This window comes from Phyllostomus hastatus, unplaced genomic scaffold (genome assembly GCF_019186645.2).
Source record: "Phyllostomus hastatus isolate PE091 unplaced genomic scaffold, TTU_PhHast_1.1 phas_contig_41, whole genome shotgun sequence".
NCBI classification, from domain to species: domain Eukaryota; kingdom Metazoa; phylum Chordata; class Mammalia; order Chiroptera; family Phyllostomidae; genus Phyllostomus; species Phyllostomus hastatus.
This window is the reverse complement of record NW_025333876.1, coordinates 6,323,266-6,343,566: the sequence shown is the minus strand read 5'-3', so window position 1 is coordinate 6,343,566 and position 20,301 is coordinate 6,323,266. Positions and strand designations below refer to the sequence as shown.

Sequence of the window (20,301 nt, the reverse complement as noted above, 5' to 3'; positions counted from 1 at the left end):
GTTTAGGTATTTTTCAGAAACAAACATGCAGGAAACAAAAAAAGCAGAAGCTAAAACACTGGAATTGCTTTGGAAAACAGAATTGAAAACATAAGTGCAAAGACTGTTCAAACGAATCAGAGGCTTGTCTAGACTACATAGTCTGAGAATTTATGGGAAAAGAGAGCAGCTTTTGGCCACAGCTGAAATTTCAAATGGTGAACATGCCATGAGGCGAGTAATGACTGCAGTGTTGGCCACTGTCTTGGCAGCTGGGTCACAGCGATGGCACTGCCTGGCCCTCCAGCCTTCCTTCTGAATAGATGAGTGTCATGAATGTAAATTGATACACAAATATTTGCTTAAGATTACATAAAAATAGATTACGGCCTATGTCCTAATATTTTTGTGACTAAAGATATTACTGAAATTGAGATTATGTCACTAAAGTATCAAAGCATTTATTTGTGCTCCCTAAGGAAAAATACCTAGAATTATTCATAGGAATGCCATGTAACAGTTTATGAGATGACATGCAATGAAATAAATCTGGCTATGAAAGTTCAAGGCAAGTTCACTGGGAGAAGGGCAGCAAAGAAAGGAAAATTTTATTATTCTTATTTTTGTAAAAGGAGTCTTGAGTTATACATTCTAAATATGTTTTTTAGAATCAAAGAATCATGTGAAATTTATTCTAAGTATGTAGAAATACCTGAAAATAAAAAATATTTTGGAGAAAGAAATTTTTGCAAAACATGTTATTTTGGTAATATCCCATAGGTCTAAATAATCTTTCATAATGTCAACATTAAGAAATAAAATGACAGAAAAATCAGTTTATGATCATCTGATATAACTTTTATGGAAATTAAAGTACATAGAAATTCTGCAGCTAAGATTATGAAAAATGGAAGCTGTAGCATGAAATATTATCTATTATCTTCAAAAAAGAAAGATAAGCATTTTATATAGTATAGTTACTTTACATTTATTAAAAGTAGATGTTTTCTAAAATTCTGTTCCTGTTAATTTAGAACAGAATAGGTTAGAATTTAAAACTAATCCACTTTTATCCCCTTCTTCTGGCAGTTCAAGCAGCCATTTTAAATGCAACATTTAATTAAAAAGGAAAAACAATAGTCTGTATGAGTCTTTCAAAAATAAATTTCAGCTGCCTTCTTTCAAGTTCTAAAATTTAAGCTCTTTTCTTGGGAAAATCTTATGTGATTTGAAATCTTCAAGGGTGTCTTCATTAACCTTTGTTTCATAGTTACAAAATTCCATAAAGTACAGTGCTAAATGGTTTTGCTGAATGACTACTTTATATAACAAGGGCAGTGGTATCATCAGTGTGATCTGTGGAACCTGGGATTCCACATTTCTTTCCTTTCTTCCATTCTGAAGTTTTTGACAAGGTGGAGTAAACCTTTTCAGGCTGCTTTGTGGTTTCAGTTTGCTCTCAAGGTGGCTGAAGGGCTTACTGTTAACATCTGTCACAAGCATTTCTAGAAACGCCTTTAACATACCTTCTTGGTCATTTTCAAATTCAGCTCTAATGTTTCACTATGAATTTCCATGCAAATAAAGGAAGGGTGCTATTGCAATAAACCACTCTCCTGTTGAACATGAAAAATCAATGTAGCTGCACACTTATTAGTAGGGGTCTATCTGCTTGGGAAGTATAGGCCATTTTGGATTCCCATAGAATTTACTATGCACAGATAATTGCAGAAACAGTAGGCTCTCAGTTATTCATATCATGAAGAACAACTCTAATTGTATTTGCCACTGACCAGCAGTCCCCGCTTACAGGATTCCGTACCTGCTTCCACATACAGTTGCTATAGCTTTGAAGCAGCCTGATGCAAGTTGGTAGGAACCTGTGTAGCATCGGTCAATCGCCCAATTGAAAAGATTTATTTGGTCAGGATTAAGTTCCAAGAGCAAGACGACAACTTCACGGCCAAGTTGATGGACCTGAATACATGGAGGAAAGCAATTATTCATGTTTAATGAAAGGCTATTCCAGAAAAAGACACCATGTTGAGCCTAGGCAATATTGAATGAAGTAAAATAGAAGTGGAGACAGAGCATTCATCTTGATTTATTTTTGTTCCACACTTCCCTTTAAGAGGCAGCAACTGAAACTAAATAGTGGAATGTATGAGCTGAATGGGACCCTGTATAAACCTGTCACAGATGATCCACTCACTCGGGTCATTAACTCCGGAAAGACAGTGAAGACTCTGGCTATGTTTCTTCTTTGTATATAAAGGGCTTCTGAAAAATACATGTATTTGGCAAAAGACTTAAACATACAGAAGGAGATAGCCTTTATGTATGCAGTCTTTTAAGAAAAAAAATCAGGGGGAATATGTCTAGGAGGCTTGATTACTATATATACTGTGTAAAGCTTAGCTGGTGATCTTTTACAAAGAAATACAGTTATCAAGAATCTCTCCTTAATCATATACTTTCATATAAAAATATCGCCACAGGAAAGAAAATAAGATAGTTAATTGATTGCTGAAACTACTGTCATATTTGTCGAAGACTGGTACCTGGAGGCTATACTCCCCTCAGAAAACATTTCCTTGCCTCCGTCGGAAGTTGTCCAGTGCCTTGCCAGTTACAACCACATGGAGGAGGGAAGTTTCTGGCTTTTTTTTCCTACAGGGTATGGGCCCAGCTGGGAGTGAATTCCAATTGAATGGTCAAATATCATCAACCTAGTTCCTCAAGGGGTTAAGATAAACTGGTAATACTCCTGCAAAAAACTTAAAAATAATATTTCATTAAAAAGTTAGACTAGATTGTTTTTATTTTTTTTTGGTCTAACATTTAAGTCATTGACCCATTTTGAATTTATTTCTGTGTGTGGCATAAGGAGGTGGTCTAGTTTCACTTTTCCGCATGTATATCTCCCATTTTCCCATCATTTACTGAACAAACTATCTTTAGTCCACTGTATGTGTTTGCTTCTTCCGTCAAATATTAATTGACTAGAAAGGTGTGGGTTGATTTCTGGGCTCTCTATTCTGTTCCATTAATCTATGTGTCTGATTTTGTGCCAGTACCATTCTGTTTTGATTACTATGGCTTTTTGGTACAGTTTGATATTAGGTAGCATGATTTCTTCAACTTTGTTCTTTTTCCTCAGGATTACTGTTGCTATGTAGGGCCTTTTGTGGTTCCATACAAATTTTTGAAATATTTGTTCTAGTTCTGTGAAATACATTATTGGAATCTTGATAGGAATTGCATTAAATCTATAGATTGCTTTGGGTAGTATGGACATTTTAATGATGTTAATTCTTCCTGTCCATGAATATGTTATGTGCTTCCACTTATTTGTATCTTCTTCAATTTCTTTCTTCAGTGTCTTATAATTTTCCAAGTACAGGTCTTTTACATCCTTGGTTAGGTTTATTCCTAGGTATTTTATTCTTCTTGAAGCAATTGTGAATGGGATTGTTTTCTTAATTTTCCTTTCTGTTAGTTTGTTATTGGCACATAAAAATGCAACTGATTTCTGGATATTAATTTTGTATCCTTCTATTTTGCTGAATACATTTACCAGTTCTAGCAGTCTCTTGGTGGAATCTTTGGGGTTCTCTATGTACAGTATCATGTCATCTGCAAATAAAGACAGTTTTACTTCTTTCTTTCCAATTTGGATGCTTTTTGTTTCTTCTTCTTGTCTTATTGTTTTGGCTAGGACTTCCAGTACTATGTTGAATAAGACAGGTGAAAGATGATATCCCTGTTTTTTTTCTGATTTTAAGGGGAACACTTGTAGTTTTTGCCTGTTGAGTATGATACTGGCAGTGGGTTTGTCATATATGGCCTTTATTATGTTTAGGTATGTTTCCTCTATTCCCACTTTGTTGAAAGTCTTTATCATAAATGGGTGCTGGATTTTATTAAATGCTTTTTCTGCATCTGTTTATGATCATGTGGTTTTTATTGTTCATTTTGTTTATGTGGTGAATCATATTTATTAATTTGCAAATGTTGTACCAACCTTGCATTTGTGGAAACATAGGTAGCAAAATCTTAGATATTGCTTGTAGCAATATTTTATCAGGTATATCTCCCCCAGGAAAGGGAAACAAAAGAAAAGATAAACAAATGGGACTACATCAAACTATAAAGTTTTTGCACAGCAAAGGAAATCATCAACAAAACAAAAAGACAACCCACAGAAAGGGAGAACGTATTCACTGATATATATGATAAGGAGCTAATGCCCAAAATTTATAAAGAACTAACAAAACTCAACACCGCCCCCCCCCAAAAGAAAAAACCCAACCAAACAAAGAAGTGGCTGTTTGGAGAACATACAGGTGGCCAATAGACATATGAAAAGATGCTTAAGGTCACTAATCATCAGAGAAATGCAAATTAAAACCACAGTAATATATCACCTCACACATGTCAGAAGGGCTATCATCAATACATTAATAAACAGCAAGTGCTGGAGAGGATGTGGAGAATGGGGAACCCTTTTGCACTGTTGGTGGGGAATGCAGACTGGCACAATCATTGTGGAAAGTGGTATGGAGGTACCTCAAAAAATGAAAAATGGACCTGCCTTTTGACCCAGCAATCTCTTTTCTAGGAATATATCTGAAGGAACCCAGATCACTAATCCAAAAGAACATAAGCACCCCTATGTTCACTGTAATGTAATTTACCATCGCCAAGATATGGAAGCAACCCAAGTGTCCATCAGTATGGGACTACATAAAACAATGATGGGACATTTACACAATGGAATACTACTCAGTCATAAATAATAATATTTTACCCTCCATGACAGAATGGATAGACCTGGAGAACATTATGCTAAGTGAAATAAGCCAGTTAGAGAAAGACAAATACTATATGATTTCACTCATATGTGGAATCTAATGAACAAACTGAACTAACAAGGAAAATGGGAACAGACACAGATGGAAAGCAGGAGGACAGCTAAGGGGGTGGGGATTTTAGGGTGTGGAGGGACTGAGCAAAAAGGAAAAAGGACTCATGGACATGGACAATATTGTGATGATTGCTGGGGGTAAGGGAATATAAGGAGACTAAATGTAATGGGAAAAATACAATAAAGATTAAATTAAAAATTCAGACTTGAAAGAAAATCATTATTTTGTTTGTGCCTTAGAAGCTTGATATTGGCATAAAATACATAGATAATATATGATTCACAAATATATGATGAGGTACCTTAACTAAACATGATAATTTGAACACCATTAAGTAAAAACCACGGATTACTAGCACCAGTAAAGCCTGCCTGTGTATTTTCTTACTCACTGCCTCTCTCCACTCCTCAAAGGCAACCACATCCTGACTTTCACCACCATAGTTTGGGTTATTTTTGAAATCTATATGTAAGTAAATTATATAGTATACAACTTTGTGCACTGCTTTTTTTCACTCAACTTCTGTTTGATCTACATTCATTTATTCCCATTGATGCATAGCACCCTAATTCATAGTTACTCCCTAATTTAGAGACTGCTGGATTGTGGGTATACTGTGTTCACCTTTAGTAGACAATACCAACCACTTTTCCAAAATGATTATTCCAGTTTGCACTCTCTATAGCATTGTATTAGAGCTCCCAATTGCTCCATTTCCTCATTGACATTTGGTAACTGTCACTGTTTTTTTTTTTGTTCTGATTGGTGAATTTTAACCTTTATATTTTCTTTTTATTATTTTTATTTTTCAATTAGGGTTGACATTCAATATTATTTTGTATTCATTTCAGATGTACAGCAAATAGTGGTCAGACAATTATATAATTTACAAAGTAATCCTCATAATATTTCAAGTGCCCACCTGACACCGTAGTTATTGTATTATTATTTTTCATATGCTATACTTTATATCCTATAATTATTTCATAACTATCCATTTGTACTTCTTAATACTTTCACCTTTTTCACTCATCTCCCCAAACTCCCTCACCAGTCTGTTTTCTGCATCTATAAGTTTGTTTCTATTTTGTTTATTTTGTTCTTTAGGTTCCATGTATAAGTAAAATCATATGATATTTGTCTTTTTCTGCCTGACATTTCACTTAGCACAATGACCTCTGGGTCTATCCATATTGTCACAAATTGTAAGAGTTCATTTTTTATGGCTGAGTAATAGTCCATTATATGTATGACCACAGTTATTTTTTATGCTCATGTCTACCGATGGATACTTGGATTGCTTCCAAATCTTGGCTATTGCAAATAATGCTGTAATGAACATAGAGATGCATATATACTTTTTTGTTATTGACAGAAAAGGAGGAGAGAGAGATTGATTTATTGTTCCACTTATTTGTGCATTCATTGGTTGATTCTTGTATATGCCTTGACTGCGGACTGATCCCACAACCTTGGCATATCAGGATGAATCTCTACCAATGGAGCTACCCAGCCAGGGCAAGTACTGCCAATCTTTTAAACTTTAGCCATTCTGCTGGGTAGCATCTCCTGTGGCTTTAGTTTGCATCTCTGTGATTACTGATGAGCTGAAGAATCTTTTCTTATGTTTATCGGCCTCTTATATAACCTCTTCTGTATATAGCTTGTTTTAGTCTTTTGCTCATTTTTCTAGGTTACTTTATCTTATTTATTTGTAGGGGTCCTTTATATATATTTAGATAAAAATTCTGATTTTTATGTGAAAACATCTTTCATGCTATTGTCAGTCTGTTCACACTCTTTAATGGTGCCTTTTGCTGAGTGGAATTTATTAAATAGTGTTTCTTAATAATTAGTATTTTTTGCATCCTGTTTTAAAAATCTTTCCCTAAAACCAGGGATTAAGATATCTTCCTGTCTTACTTTCTAAAAGCTTTAGTTTTTTTGCCTTTCACATTTAGATCTGCATTCTTCTTTTTTATTCCTGATATCTTATTTCTTCTTTCCTAACACATAAGCAAGATCTATAGTATAATGTTGACAGAAGCGGTGACAGGGGATTTCCTTGGTCATTTTAATCTCAGGGAATACTGTCAATATTCACTATTAAGTATGATGTTTGCTACAGGTTCTTTTTAAAGATACCTTATATCAAACTATAAAGTTAATTTTTATTCTTGGTTTTGTTAAGAATTTCTCTCATGAATGAATATAGAATTTTAATAAATGCTGTTTCTGCATCTATTGTGATGACCATATGACATTTCCTTCTTGAGACTCTGTTAATATAATTAACATACTATACATTGATGGACATTAAACCAATCTTGTAGGTCTTGAATAATTCCAATTGGACATGATGGATCAACTTTTTTATATATACTGAATTCAGTTTTCTAGTATTTTGTTTAATGTTTTTCTCCAGGCTCATGAATGAAATTGCCTTTTAATTTTATTTCCAGTTAAATCCTTTCCAGGTTTTAGTATCAAGGTTATGCTGGTCTCCTAAAAAACATTGAGATATATTTCCTCTTGAGCTGTTTTCTCTTTATGGATTTATATTAAGTCAATGAAATTAGTTTCTTAAATGTTGACTTCGTCAATAAAGCCATCTGGTCCTAAAGATTTGTTTGTGGGAAAACTTGCAATTACAGTTTAAATTTCTTTATTGCTTATCTGAATATTCAGACTTTCTTTTCTTCTGGTGCTGTGTTTTTCTAGGAATTTGTCTTATTTATTCATTTTTAAAGATTTTATTTATTATTTTTAGAGAGAGGAGAAGAAAGGGAGATACAGAGAAGGAGAAAAACGTCAATGTGAGAGAGAAACATCAATCGGTTACCTCCCATACACACCCTGGCTGGGGACTGAACCTGCAACACAGGCATGTGCCCTGACTGGAAATCAAACCTTTCACTTTGTGGGATGACGCCCATCCAAATAAGTCTCACTGGTCAGGGCAGAATTTGTCCATTTTATATAATTTTTCAAGTTAACTGGCACAAAGATATTCATATATTTTCTTTTATTTTAAATATTTGTAGCATCTATAGTGATGCCCCATTTCCTTTATGACGCTGGTGACATGTGCCTTCTTTCTTTCTTGATCAGACTTGTTATGGATTTATCAATTTTATTAGCACTTTCACGAATTCAACTTTTGGTTTAAATACTCATTTTAATTAATTTTTTCTTTCATTAATTTCTGCTTTTATCTCTTTACTTCCTTCATTGTACTTTTTTGCATTTGATGTTATTGCTTTTCTAACTCCTTGAAATGGATGCTTAGGTAATTGGCTATCAGCCTTTTTTCTTTCTAATATTTGCATTTAAGACTATATGTTTCAGTCTAAGCAAGACTTCATTTACAATCCACAAGTTTAGCATGTAGTGCTTTCATTATTCTTCAGTTATAAATATTTTTTCAGTCTCTCTTCTTTATTCTTTGACTCACTGGTTACCAAGAACAGTGTGTCTTAATTATCTTTTTATTGTTGATTATTAGCTTAATTCCACTGTGACTAGAGAACAGTCTGTGTCACTTCAATCATTTGAACTTTTTTGGAGACTTGTTTTATAGCCCAATTTATTGTCAACCTTGGTAAATGTTACTGTAATTTTTATCCTGATGCATCACAGTGAATTGTGAACAACACTTAAACCAACAGCATTTTGTGGCTGGTGGGAAGAGACTGTGTTGTAAACAATGCTTAGACACCTAAGTAACCTAACTGAGATGGAACACCCTAGACATTCAACAGCAACTGTATCTTTATATAGAAGATTTACTTACTCGTAAATCTTGACAAGCCAGAATGTTGTCAAGCCACTTATACAGGTAGCCATCTGGGGAAAGGCCCACGTTGTCAAACACAGGGCCACAGCACAACACTGCTGACATTGCCTGATAACAAAACACGAAACACTTGGGAATGGACCCTGGAATGGTCTCATGGCATGCAACTGACTTTATGAAACATAACGACCATACTTATAAATGGTAAGGGTCTTTTAAAGCAGTTATTACCACAAGATTTTAAAGAGTTCCTTAGTAGATTCAATAAAAAATATCAGATTCCAAATTTTGGCTTTTTAGAAGAGCTAACCCCATAAACTTAATTTCATAAACATGTAATTTTATGATTATAACAAATCTTTATGACTATGTCGTGGTATTTAAAATGAACTTATCATCAGTGATGTCAAGTGAATTAATTCTGCTTAGAAAATAGAGCTTTTCAAATTTGCTGTCATGACCAATATTTGATTATGTACTGAACTGACAAACTTGACAAACATTTGACTAATGTACTAAATTGACAAACTATGAAAAACATGGAAATAATTATAATTCTTAATCCAAGATAAAGAAAATGAAAAATATAAACTTTAGTTCCTATGAGGGGGAGGAAGCGATGGAACATAAGAAGGTGAGATCTTGATTAACTCTGCAATTAGCACTTCCAGATGACTATCAGGGCCATGGTGTGAACTAGCTCCACTGAGTCAACCTGAAAGTCAGCAACTTGTAGTGTATGTGACCGAACTGACATACAGTTAATTTTCTAAAGAAAATTAAATGGTAAGGAATCATCCTTCTGAAGTTTTTGAACAATCCTAGTACTGTAGAAATTTGTTTCTGGGAGTCTTTTAAGATAAGGGACAAAAAAAAAGAAATAGATTTTGAACTTGAGAATACACTATGAGGTCAGTTTGCGAAAAGTCTAGCCGTTGTTAGTATAACGAGAATGGTTTGTGTGACATCAATGTGACCTGGCAGCCAAGGAGAGCAGACTGGAATGTGTATGCGTGAACAATGATGACTTCACTGTACTAATCAGTGGGGGTGGTAGGTGCCATTGAGTGAACATGAGGACTGTGTGGTCCTCGCATTTAAAATGACTGAGCAAGTAGAGCAACAAATCTGCATCAAATTTTGCATTAAGCTTGAACAGTCTTCTGCAGAAACTATTTCGATAATTCAGAAGGCTGCAGCTATGGGCAACTGCTGATTGGCAGCTTCATTATGACAACGTGCTCACTCATGTACCACATCTTGTGCAGAGTTTTTTTGGTGAAACAACAAATCACCCAGGTGACTCAGCCCCTCTACAGCCCAGATTTGGCACGCTGCAACTGCTGGCTTTTCCCAAAACTAAAATCACCTTTAAAAGTAAGAGATTTCAGACCATTGATGAGATTCAGGAAAATATGATGGGGTGGCTGATGGCAATTGGCAGAACTGTGTGAGGTCCCAAGGTGCCTACTTTGAAGGGGACTGAGGCTTCATTGTCCTATGTACAATGTTTCTTGTATCTTGTATCTTCTTCAGTAAGTGTCTCTATTTTTCATATTCCATGACTGGATTCTTTCTGGACAGACCTCATATATATAAAACCTTATTATAACCTATGGCTTTTTTTTTTAGATTGGAAGTTTATTGGAAAGGCAGCTACTTGAAGGGTTTATCCCTTAAGGAAAAACATATGGTTCTCATATAGAAGAAACACTGATTACAGTGGAAGCTTGGATAAATTCTGCATGTAGAAATTATAAGGCCAATTGGAATATTTGCATATTTATACACAACTATCAATCTAAACTTATGTGTGTACCTTTTGGAATTTTTAAGTTTAGCTTGTGTATTTATGTGTGTGTTTACCTGATTTTTTGCATGTGTGCTTAGATTATCATATTATATGATATCATATTATTTATTTTAACATAATTTGAGGCATGGCTATTAGTTTAAGAAAAGAGATCATGGATCTGACAAAAATCATCATGAGGCAAAAGTGACCTACCTTTAAGGCACAATACTGGTATCTTGTGATCTGATGGTTCCTGTCACTGTACCTATCCAGAGGTGTGAACATAATGCTGAAGGGCCCTGCCCACTGGCTGAACAAGATGAAAAGATGGTGCCTCAGGCTTTGCTGGGGGAAAAGAAATCTCCGGTGGTGAACTAGAGAGAAAAACACAGAGTTGAGTCTATGAAACTAAAAAATATAGTGAATACAATTTATGTCACTATTATACATGAATTTTAAGTTTTGGGAAAAGGATTAATTTCATTTCCTAACTTAAGTTCCCTTTAGGTAATAAAATATGTTTAAAAGTCAATCAGAATTTTCTTTCTAAGTGTACACTCTTCCCCTCATGCTGCTGTCACTAGCACCTTCTCTCAGAGCTGGAAACAGAGGCAGAAGATGACTTGCACTGTTTTCTCAAAGTCTAGAGAAACTTCCCCTTCCAATCAGGTGCTTACATAGACAATGTTCCCATGACTATTGCCAGTCATTAGGAAAAACTGTGAAGTATAATGTATAGATCACTTAAAACAAACATACTTTAACTGAAGAGGTCAACTGACATTTTACTTTTAAGTCATTAAATGAGGAATATTGGTCATACAATATCAAAGTTATGAAAAAGTAGAAATAATTCACTTGTAGTTTTTATAAATATGTCAAAAGCTTTTAATGACAATCATTAATTTTTACACCAAACTGACCAGATTTTTTTATTTTTTGTGCTTGTATTAGGTGAAATTATTTTTTATAAAATTATTTAATGAATTTATTAGGGTGGCATTTGTTAATAGAATTATATAGGTTTCAGGGGTACGATTCAATAATATGACACCTAGTTATTGTATAGTGTATTCACCACAGCAAGTCAAGTCTCTTTCTATCACCATTTATGTCCCATTTGTCCTCTCCTACCTCCCTACACTCACCTTTCCCTATGGTAATGTTGTCTGTGTCTATGAGTTTTGTTCTTTTTTGCTTAATCCCTTCACCCAGCTCTGGTATCTCATCCCTCATACAGATGTCAGTTTGTTCCCTATAACTATGAGTCTGTTTCTATTTTGTTTGTTAGTTTATTTTGTTCATTAGATTCCACACATAAGTGAAATTATATGGTATTTGTATTTTCTGACTGGCTTATTCCACTAACCATAATCCCCTCCATGTCCATCTGTGCTGTCCCAAAAGCTAAGATTCTTTCTTTTTAATGGCCAAGTAGTATTCCATTGAGTAAATGTATCACAGCTTTCTTACCCACACATATATTGATAGGCACTTGGGCTGTTTCCAAATCCTGGCTATTATAAATAATGCTTCAATGAACATAGGAGTGCATACATTGTTTCCAATTGGTGTATCAGGTTTCTTCAAATATATTCCCAGAAGTAGAATCGCTGGGTAATAAGGCAGTTCCATTTTTCATTTTTGGAGGTAACTCTACACTGTTTTCCATGGTGGCTCTACCAATCTGTATTCCCACCAACAGTGCACAAGGGTACCCTTTTCTCCATATCCTTGCCAACACTTGTTTGTTGATTTATTGATGTCATTTTGACAGGTGTGAGGTGATATCTCATTGGTGGTTTTAATTTGCATTTCTCTGATGATTTGTTACATTGATGTTGAGTATCTTTTCATATGTCTATTGGCTATCTGTATGTCCTCTTTGGAGAAGTGTCTATTCAGGTCCTTTGCCCATTTTTAATTGTATTGTTTGTTTTTTTGGTGTTGAGTTTTATAAGTTCTTCATAAATTTTGGATATTAACCCCTTACAGTTGTATCATTGGTGAATATGTTCTCCCATTCAGTGGGTCATCTTTTCATTTTGTTGATCATTTCCTTTGATTTGCAAAAACTTCTTAGTTTGATATAGTCTCATTTGTTTATTTGTTTCTTTATTCCCTTGCCCAAAGAGACATATCAAAAAAAATATTGCTGTGAGAAATGTCCAAGATTTTACTGCCTATGTTTTATTCCAGGATTTCTATGATTTTGAGTCTAACATTTAAGTCTTTAATCCATTTTGAGTTTGTTCCTGTGTGTGGTATAAAATGATGTCTAGTTGCATTTTTTGTAAATATCTGTCCAATTTTCCCAACATGATTTATTCAATGATTATCTTTACCCTATTGTATATTCTTGCCTACTTTGTCAAATAGTAATTGACCATAACAGTGTGGTTTTATTTCTGGGTTCTCTCTTCTGTTCCATTGATCTATATCTCTGTTTTCAGGTCATTGCCATGCTGCTTTAATTATTATGGGCTTTTAGTATAGTTTGATATCAGTTAGTGTGATTGTTCCAACTTTGTTCTTCTTCTTCAAGACTGGTGTGGCTGATGGGGGTCTTTTGTGGTTCCATATAAATTTTTGTATATTTGTCCTAGTTCTGTAAAATACACCATTGGTATCTTGATAGGAATTGCACTGAATCTATAGATTGTTTTAGGTAGTATGGATATTTTAATGGCATTAATTCCTCTTAGGCATGAACATGGTTTATGCTTACACTTATTTGTATCTTCTTCAATTTTTTCTTCTGTGTCTTATAATTTTCTGAGTACAGGTCTTTTATATCCTTGCTTAAATTTACTCCTAGGTATTTTTTGATGCAATTGTAAATGGGATTTTAATTTTTTTAGTTTCTCTTTCAAATTGTTAATTATTGGTGTATGGAAATGCAACTCATATCTGAGTATTTTATTTTGTATCCTGCTACTGTACTGAATTTATCTATCTATCTATCTATCTATCATCAATTCTAGTAGTTTTTTGGGTGAAATCTCTATATACAGTATCTGCATATACAGTATCTCTATATACAGGGTTCTCTACCTACAGTATCATGTCATCTGCAAATAATGACAGTTTTACTTCTTCTTTTCCTATTTGGATGGCTTTTCTTTCTTCTTCTTGTCTGACTGCTGTGGTTAGGACTTCCAGTACTATGTTGAATAAGAGTGGTGAAAGTGGACACCGCTGTCTTGTTCCTGATATGGGAAACACTTTTAGTTTTTGTTTCTTGAGTATGATGTTGGTGGTGGGTTTATCAAATACAACCTTTATTATGTTGAGATATGTTTCCCCTATGCATTTTACTAATAGTTTTTTTATCATACATGGGTGCTATATTTTATCAAATGTTTCTTCTGCATCTATTGATTTGATCAAGTGATTTGTATTCTCTATTTTATTTTTGTTGTGTATCACATGAATGATTTGCAAATATTGTACCAACCTTGCACTCCAGGAATAAATCCCACTTAATCATGGTGTATGTAATGTATTGCTGGACCTGATTTACTATTTTGCTGAGGATTTATTATCTATGTTTATCAGAACTATTGGCATAAAATTTTCTTTCTTTGTAGTGTCTTTATCTAGTTTTTGAATTAGAATAATCCTGGCCTTATAAAATGAGCTTGCGAGTCATCTCTCCTCTTGAATTTTTGGGAATAGTTTTGGGAAAGATAGGTGTTAATTCTTCTTTGAATGTTTATTAAAATTCTCCTGTGAAGCCATCTCATCCAAGACTTCTGTTCGATGGGAGTTTTTTTTTTTTAATCACTACTTCAATTTCAGTACTCATAATCTGTCTATTCACATTCTCTGGTTCTTCTTGATTCACTTTCAGAAAATTGTATGTTTTTAGGAATTTACCTATTTCTTTCAGATAGTCCAATTTGTTGACATATAGTTGTAACATTTTTTAAAACAATCCCTTGTATTTCTGTGGAGTCATTTGTGATGTTATTTATTTGGGTCCTCTCTCTTTTATTCTTGATGAGTCTGGTTAAAAGTTTGCCAATCTTGTTTATGTTTTCAAAAAACAAACTCTTGGTTTCATTGATCTTTTGTATATTTTTTTAGTCTTTGAGTCATTTATTTTCACTCTAAATTTTACTATTTTTTTTCTTCTACTCACTTTGGGCTTTGTCAGTTGTTCTTTTTCTAGTTGCTTTAAGTGTAAAGTTAGATTGTTTAATTGAAAATTTTCTTGCTTATTGAGGTAGGCTGCAATGCTATGAATTTCTCTCTTACGACTGCCTTTGTTGTGTCCCACAGGTTTTGAATTGTTGTGTTCTCATTTTCTCTTGTTTCAAGGTATCTTCTGACCTCTTCCTTAATCTCAGTGATCATTTAGTTACATGGTATTTAGCCTCCACGTCTTTGTGTGTTTTTCTTTCTTTTTTTTGTAACACATTTCTATTTTCATACTTTTATGGTCAGAAAAGATGTTTGATATAATTTCAACCTTATTAAGCTTATTGAGATTTGTTTAGTGTCCTAACATGTAGTCTATCCTAGAAAATGTCCCAAGTGCATTTGAAAAGAATGCACATTCTGTTGCTTTGGGGTAAAATGCTCTGAAGATACGAATTAAATGTACCTGTTCTTTGTGTGTCACTTAAGGCTGCTGTTTCCTTGATGATTTTCTGTCTGGAAAATCTATTCATTAATGTCAATGGGGTACTAAGGTCCCCTACTATGACTGCATTACTGTCAATCTCTCCATTTATGTCCACCAAAATTAGCTTTATGTATTTAGATGTGCCTGTGTTGGGTACATAAATGTTTACAAGGGTTATATTCTCTTTTTGGATTTCTCCATTTATCATTATGTAGCATCCTTCTTTTTCTCTTACGATAGCCTTGTTTTTACAGTCTATTTAGTCAGATATGAGTATTGCTACTCTATCTTCTCCATTTCAATTTGCATAAATTATCTTTTTCCATCCCTTTAGTTTTAGTCTGTGTGTACCTTTCATTCTGGGGTAGGTCTCTTGTAGACAGTGTATATATATATATAGGTCTTGTTTTTTTATCCATTAAGCTGCTTTATGTCAAAGTGATTGTTTGCCCTGCCTGGATAGCTCAGTTCATTAGAGCACTGTCCCAATATACCAAGGATGAAGCTTGTGCAGTGGCAGTATCATAGCCAATGAGGTTTATCTGAGGCATCATTATTGTCAATATACCAAGGCTGAGGGTTCAATCTCAGGTCAGGGCACATATAATCAACCAATGAATGCACAAATAAGTGAAGCAACAAATCAATGTTTCTCTTTCTCTCTTTTCCCCCTCTCACTTCCTTCCTCTCTCTCTCAAATCAATCAATTAAAAATAAAGTGATTATTGATAGGTACATATTTATTGTCCTTTTATTCTTTTAACTGTGTTCCTCTGCTTTTTCCCTTTTTTTTCCTTGAAGACCCTTTAACATTTCTTGTAAGAGTGGTTTTTGTGGTAATAAAATCCTTTAGCTTTTTTTTTTTTGGTGTGGGAAACTATTTCTCCTTAAATTTTAAATGATAGCCTTGCTGGGTAAAGTAGTCTTGTTTGTAGATCCTTGCTTTTCATCACTTTGACTATTGCATGCCAATCCCTTCTGGCCTGAAATGTTTCTGTTGAGAAACCAGATGACAGTCTTATGGGAGTTCCCTTATAGGTAACTAACTATCTTTCTCTTGCTGCTTTTAAGATTTGTTCTTTGTCTTTTACCTTTGTCATTTTAATTATGATGTGTCTTTTCTTTTTAAAAATATTTTGTGTATTTATTTTTAGAGAGAGGGAAGGTGGGGAGAAAGACAGGAAAAGAAACATTGATGTGACAGAGAAACATCGATTGGCTGCATCTTGCATGAGCCTCAACTGAAGACCAGGCCTGCAGCCTGGGTATGTTCTCTAATTAGGAATCAAACCAGCAAATTTTCACTTTGTAGGATGACATTCGACCAACTGAGCTATTCAGTTGCCAGTCAGGGCTATTTACAATGTGTCTTGGTGTGGGCCTCTTTGAGTTCATATTGTTTGGTACTCTCTGAACTACCTGGACTTTTGGGTCATTTTTCCTTCACTAGGATGGGAAAGTGTTCAGTCATTATTTCTTTAAATGGGTTCCTGATGCCTTGCTCACTCTCTTCTTCTGGTACATCTCAATGCAGATATTGGTATGCTTAATGTTTTCCCAGAGGACCCTTAAATTATCCTCATTTTTTAAAATTCTTTTTTCTTTTTGCTCCTCTGATTGGGTGTGTTCTGCTACCTTGTCTTCCAAATCACTGATTTGATCCTCTGCTTCATCCAGCCTGCTGTGTATTTCTTCTAGTATATTTTTCATTTCAGTCATTGTGTTCTTCATTTCTGACTGGTTATTTTTTATCATTTGTATGCCCTTTTTTATGTTACTGTAATTCTAAGTTCCTTGTAATTCTTGCTAAGTTCCCTCAGCATCCTTATAAACACTGTTTCGAACTCTGTATCTGGTAAATTGCTTGCCTCCATTTCATTTAGCTCATTTTTGGAGATTTCTCCTGTTCTTTCATTTGGGGCAGGTATCTTTGTTTCCCCATTTTGTCTGTCTCTTTGTGTTTGTTTCTATGTATTAGATAATATGTGGGTCTGACCCTCTGGCTGGCTAACTGTGAGGATCAACCCTGACCACAGTGTATGAACTGCTATGCAGGTGCTGATCATGTGAAGCAGTTTGCCTCAGCAGGGACTGGCTCCTGGTGAGGTCTCCCTTTGGGTATATTACTTGTGAAGCTAATTGGATCCTGCTCTGATGATATCTGAAGCTGGCCACTGGGTGAGTTGGTTCTTGGGCCTCTTGGGAGGGACTCTGGTACAGGCCAGTATCAGACACTGCCTGTGACAACCTGTTTGTAGCTACAAAGCAATCCATAGTTTGTGGCTGCCTCTGCTGGGCTTGGCTGCACATGGTAAGGATTGAGCTCTGCACCAAGGCTGGCTTTTGCCAGCTTAGGACCCTGGGGGCAGGTCAGCAAAAGTACCAAGGAACCCTGAGGTTCACTTCCACCTGCCTCTGTCTGCTGGTTGCTGGCTCAGTCACTGAAAAAGTCTCTGGTGGTACTCAAATTGCATGAGATAGGTTCTCAGTGAGTCACCAGGTATAGGTGAGAAGTGTTCACCAGATCTACACAGGTTCAAACTTGGTGCCAGTCTGAGGTCACTCAGCAAATGTCCTAGGTTACAAAACTAGCTGTCACCTGTTGGGTGCTTGCATACATTTATGGTGGGGTGGTATCACAGGGAATGTCAAGGTGAGGCCAGCAGAGTTTATCAGGCCAAAAACAGACCAAGATTTGGCTGTGTGAAAAAAAAAGGCTCTATACTGGTCAGGTGTGAAAGGAAAATATTTCCTCCATCTGCCAGACACACAACTCAGCCTATACCAGATTCTGCCAGGAGCCCAATCTCAGCAAAGTGGAGCTGCTGGGAGTCAGGAGAGGGGTGGGTGCTGGCCAGTCTTTGGGGAAGGTGGAGGGTGTGGCCACCTTCCCAGAGCCACACAAGTCAGTCTGTTCCAGATTCTTTCCAGACCTTGGCAGCACTGAACCACCAAGAGCTGAACTACTGGGCTACCAGGCTACCGGGAGCCTGGAAAGTGGGGCTAGTAGATTTTCAGTGAGGGAGACACACCAGTCAGGTTGACAAGAAAGTTGGGGGACTAGTGCCCTGCCCCAAAGCCACACAACTCAGATACTGACACCCCCTGAGTTGGCCCACAACTCTATACCCAAGCCTAGGTAGCTGACTTTTCAGCAGGGTGTGAGCTCTACAGGGTGGGTTGACAGGGAGTACAGAAGGTGTGGCTATTGCTTTCCCCAAGCTGCATATGGAGGGGAATACTTCACCTAATAAAGATGGCATCTGAGGTGAGTAGAGTAACTCTGCTCAGGGAGTGCCAGTGGCTGTCCCCTCAGCTCTGTCCCAGAGCCACAAACCCCAGTCTCTCCTCACACAACTCTAGTTTCTTTATCCTTCCTCTACCAGAGCCCAGGATGAGTGGCTGTGAATGAGATTTTATGTGTTGGTCCTTTAAGAGGGTACTTGAGTCCAGCAAACTCTGTTTCTCCCTTGTGGACAGAATCCTCACTGATTTTCATAGCCAAATGTTATGTAGGCACCTCTTCCCAGCTTTGGGGAGCCTGGCTTGGGTTCAAGACCCTAAGTTTCTCAAGGGGAACCTTTGCAAATGAGATATCTCTTCAGACTCTTAGCTGCTGCCCATGGGAGCAGGGGCAGCCCTTCTTGCATGTCCACACTTCCTAACAGTCTTGATGTGGCTTCTTCTGTAAGCCCTTGGTTATAAGACATAATCTTCACTTGGTTATTCAGATTGATTGCTCTATATTTTAGTTGTAATTCCAGTTTGGTCCTGGGAGGAGGTGAGTATAGCTTCTACCTATTCCACAGACATCTTGGATCTCTGAAAATGTTTCATAGCCATTTGCTTTGTGTAAAAAAATTCTCTGTCAATAATATAATATACTGAGTTATCCAGAATTCTATATAATGTGTTGATTAGATAGTCAAGAGAAAAAATACTGAGATTGCAAGTTCACAGATTTCACAAAAGAGGTAAAAAAATGACAAAAACATAAGTGTGGGTAGGGGTATAAGTAGTAGAGATTTTAGAATGTGTTTGAAGTTAAATGACCATCAACTTAAAATAGGCTGCTATAAAAACAGCTTTGGTATATATGAAGCACATGGTAATTGCAGTCCAAAAATCTATGAGAGATGTACAAGAAATGAAGAGAAAGGAATCCAAACAACACTACAGAAAGCCATCAGAATATAAGAGAAGAGAGCAAGTAAGGAACAGAGAACTTTAAAAACAATCAGAAGACAATTATTAAAACGGCAATAACTACATACTTATCAATAGTTACTTTAAATGTAAAAGAACTAAATGTTCCAGTCAAAAGACACAGGGTGGCTGAATAGATAAGGAAACAAGATCCTGACATATACTGTCTATAGGAAAACCATTTCAGATCAGAAGACACACACAGATCAAAAGCAAAGGGATAGAAAAAGATATTTCATGCCAAGGGAAATAACAAAACAGACTTTAAAATATGGTCACAGATTAGCAGAAGAATGAAAAAAATGAAGCACTTGTGAATGTTCCCTTTGAATTCCTTCCTTCCTGTGGAAATCTCGTAAGTTCATTTTCACATGGGAACCAAAATGAAGAATAGAAATAATCACAAACACAAGGTCAAATTTAACTCCTACTGTTCCATCTCCAACTTTGTGCTGAGTTACTACAATTTGTCCTCCTGCACATTTCCAAATATTTCAAGACAAACTGACAAACCCACCCCACCCTGCACACAGGCCAGGAGGGCCACCAGAAAGCACAGCCCTGAGGAACAAATAGTTTTTCAAGTGCAATAACCTGCAGTGACGCATCACTATACCTGGAACACACTGAATCAAGTTGGCGACCATAGCACTAAAATGTGCCCGGATATCTTTAAGAATTTCAACTTCTTTATCATTTTCAGCTTCTAGCAGCATACGGGTCAGGTCCACGTATTCTAAGAACAAAGCTCCAAGGGCTAACGTATCCCGTTCTAAGGCTCCATTTGTACTGGAATAAAGGACAATGGAATTTTAGATGCTCAGTCTCCATGTCAAAGTGTTACATGCTTCACAGAAAATAAGATTCACTGTCAGAACTGACACACTACATTTGTTTTTGACCTATAAGCAGTATAAATAGAGTAAGAAAAAAACCCAAGCTTTTTGGACTTTTTCTGAGTAAAAGT

At 35.8% G+C, this 20,301-nt stretch overlaps 1 protein-coding gene across 11 annotated transcripts in view; it reads right to left on the bottom strand.

The window, feature by feature from the left end:
• Nucleotides 1–20,301, bottom strand: part of FRY (FRY microtubule binding protein) — a 541,372-nt gene that overhangs the window by 150,397 nt on the left and 370,674 nt on the right. For all 11 annotated transcript variants that reach the window (XM_045844752.1, XM_045844742.1, XM_045844745.1 and 8 more), the window contains 4 exons: nucleotides 19,951–20,123; nucleotides 10,712–10,872; nucleotides 8,701–8,811; nucleotides 1,802–1,956 (listed from right to left, as the gene is read on the bottom strand). In XM_045844752.1, coding sequence (XP_045700708.1) covers nucleotides 1,802–1,956; nucleotides 8,701–8,811; nucleotides 10,712–10,872; nucleotides 19,951–20,123 — 600 coding nt within the window. The remainder of the gene's footprint in view (nucleotides 1–1,801; nucleotides 1,957–8,700; nucleotides 8,812–10,711; nucleotides 10,873–19,950; nucleotides 20,124–20,301) is intronic.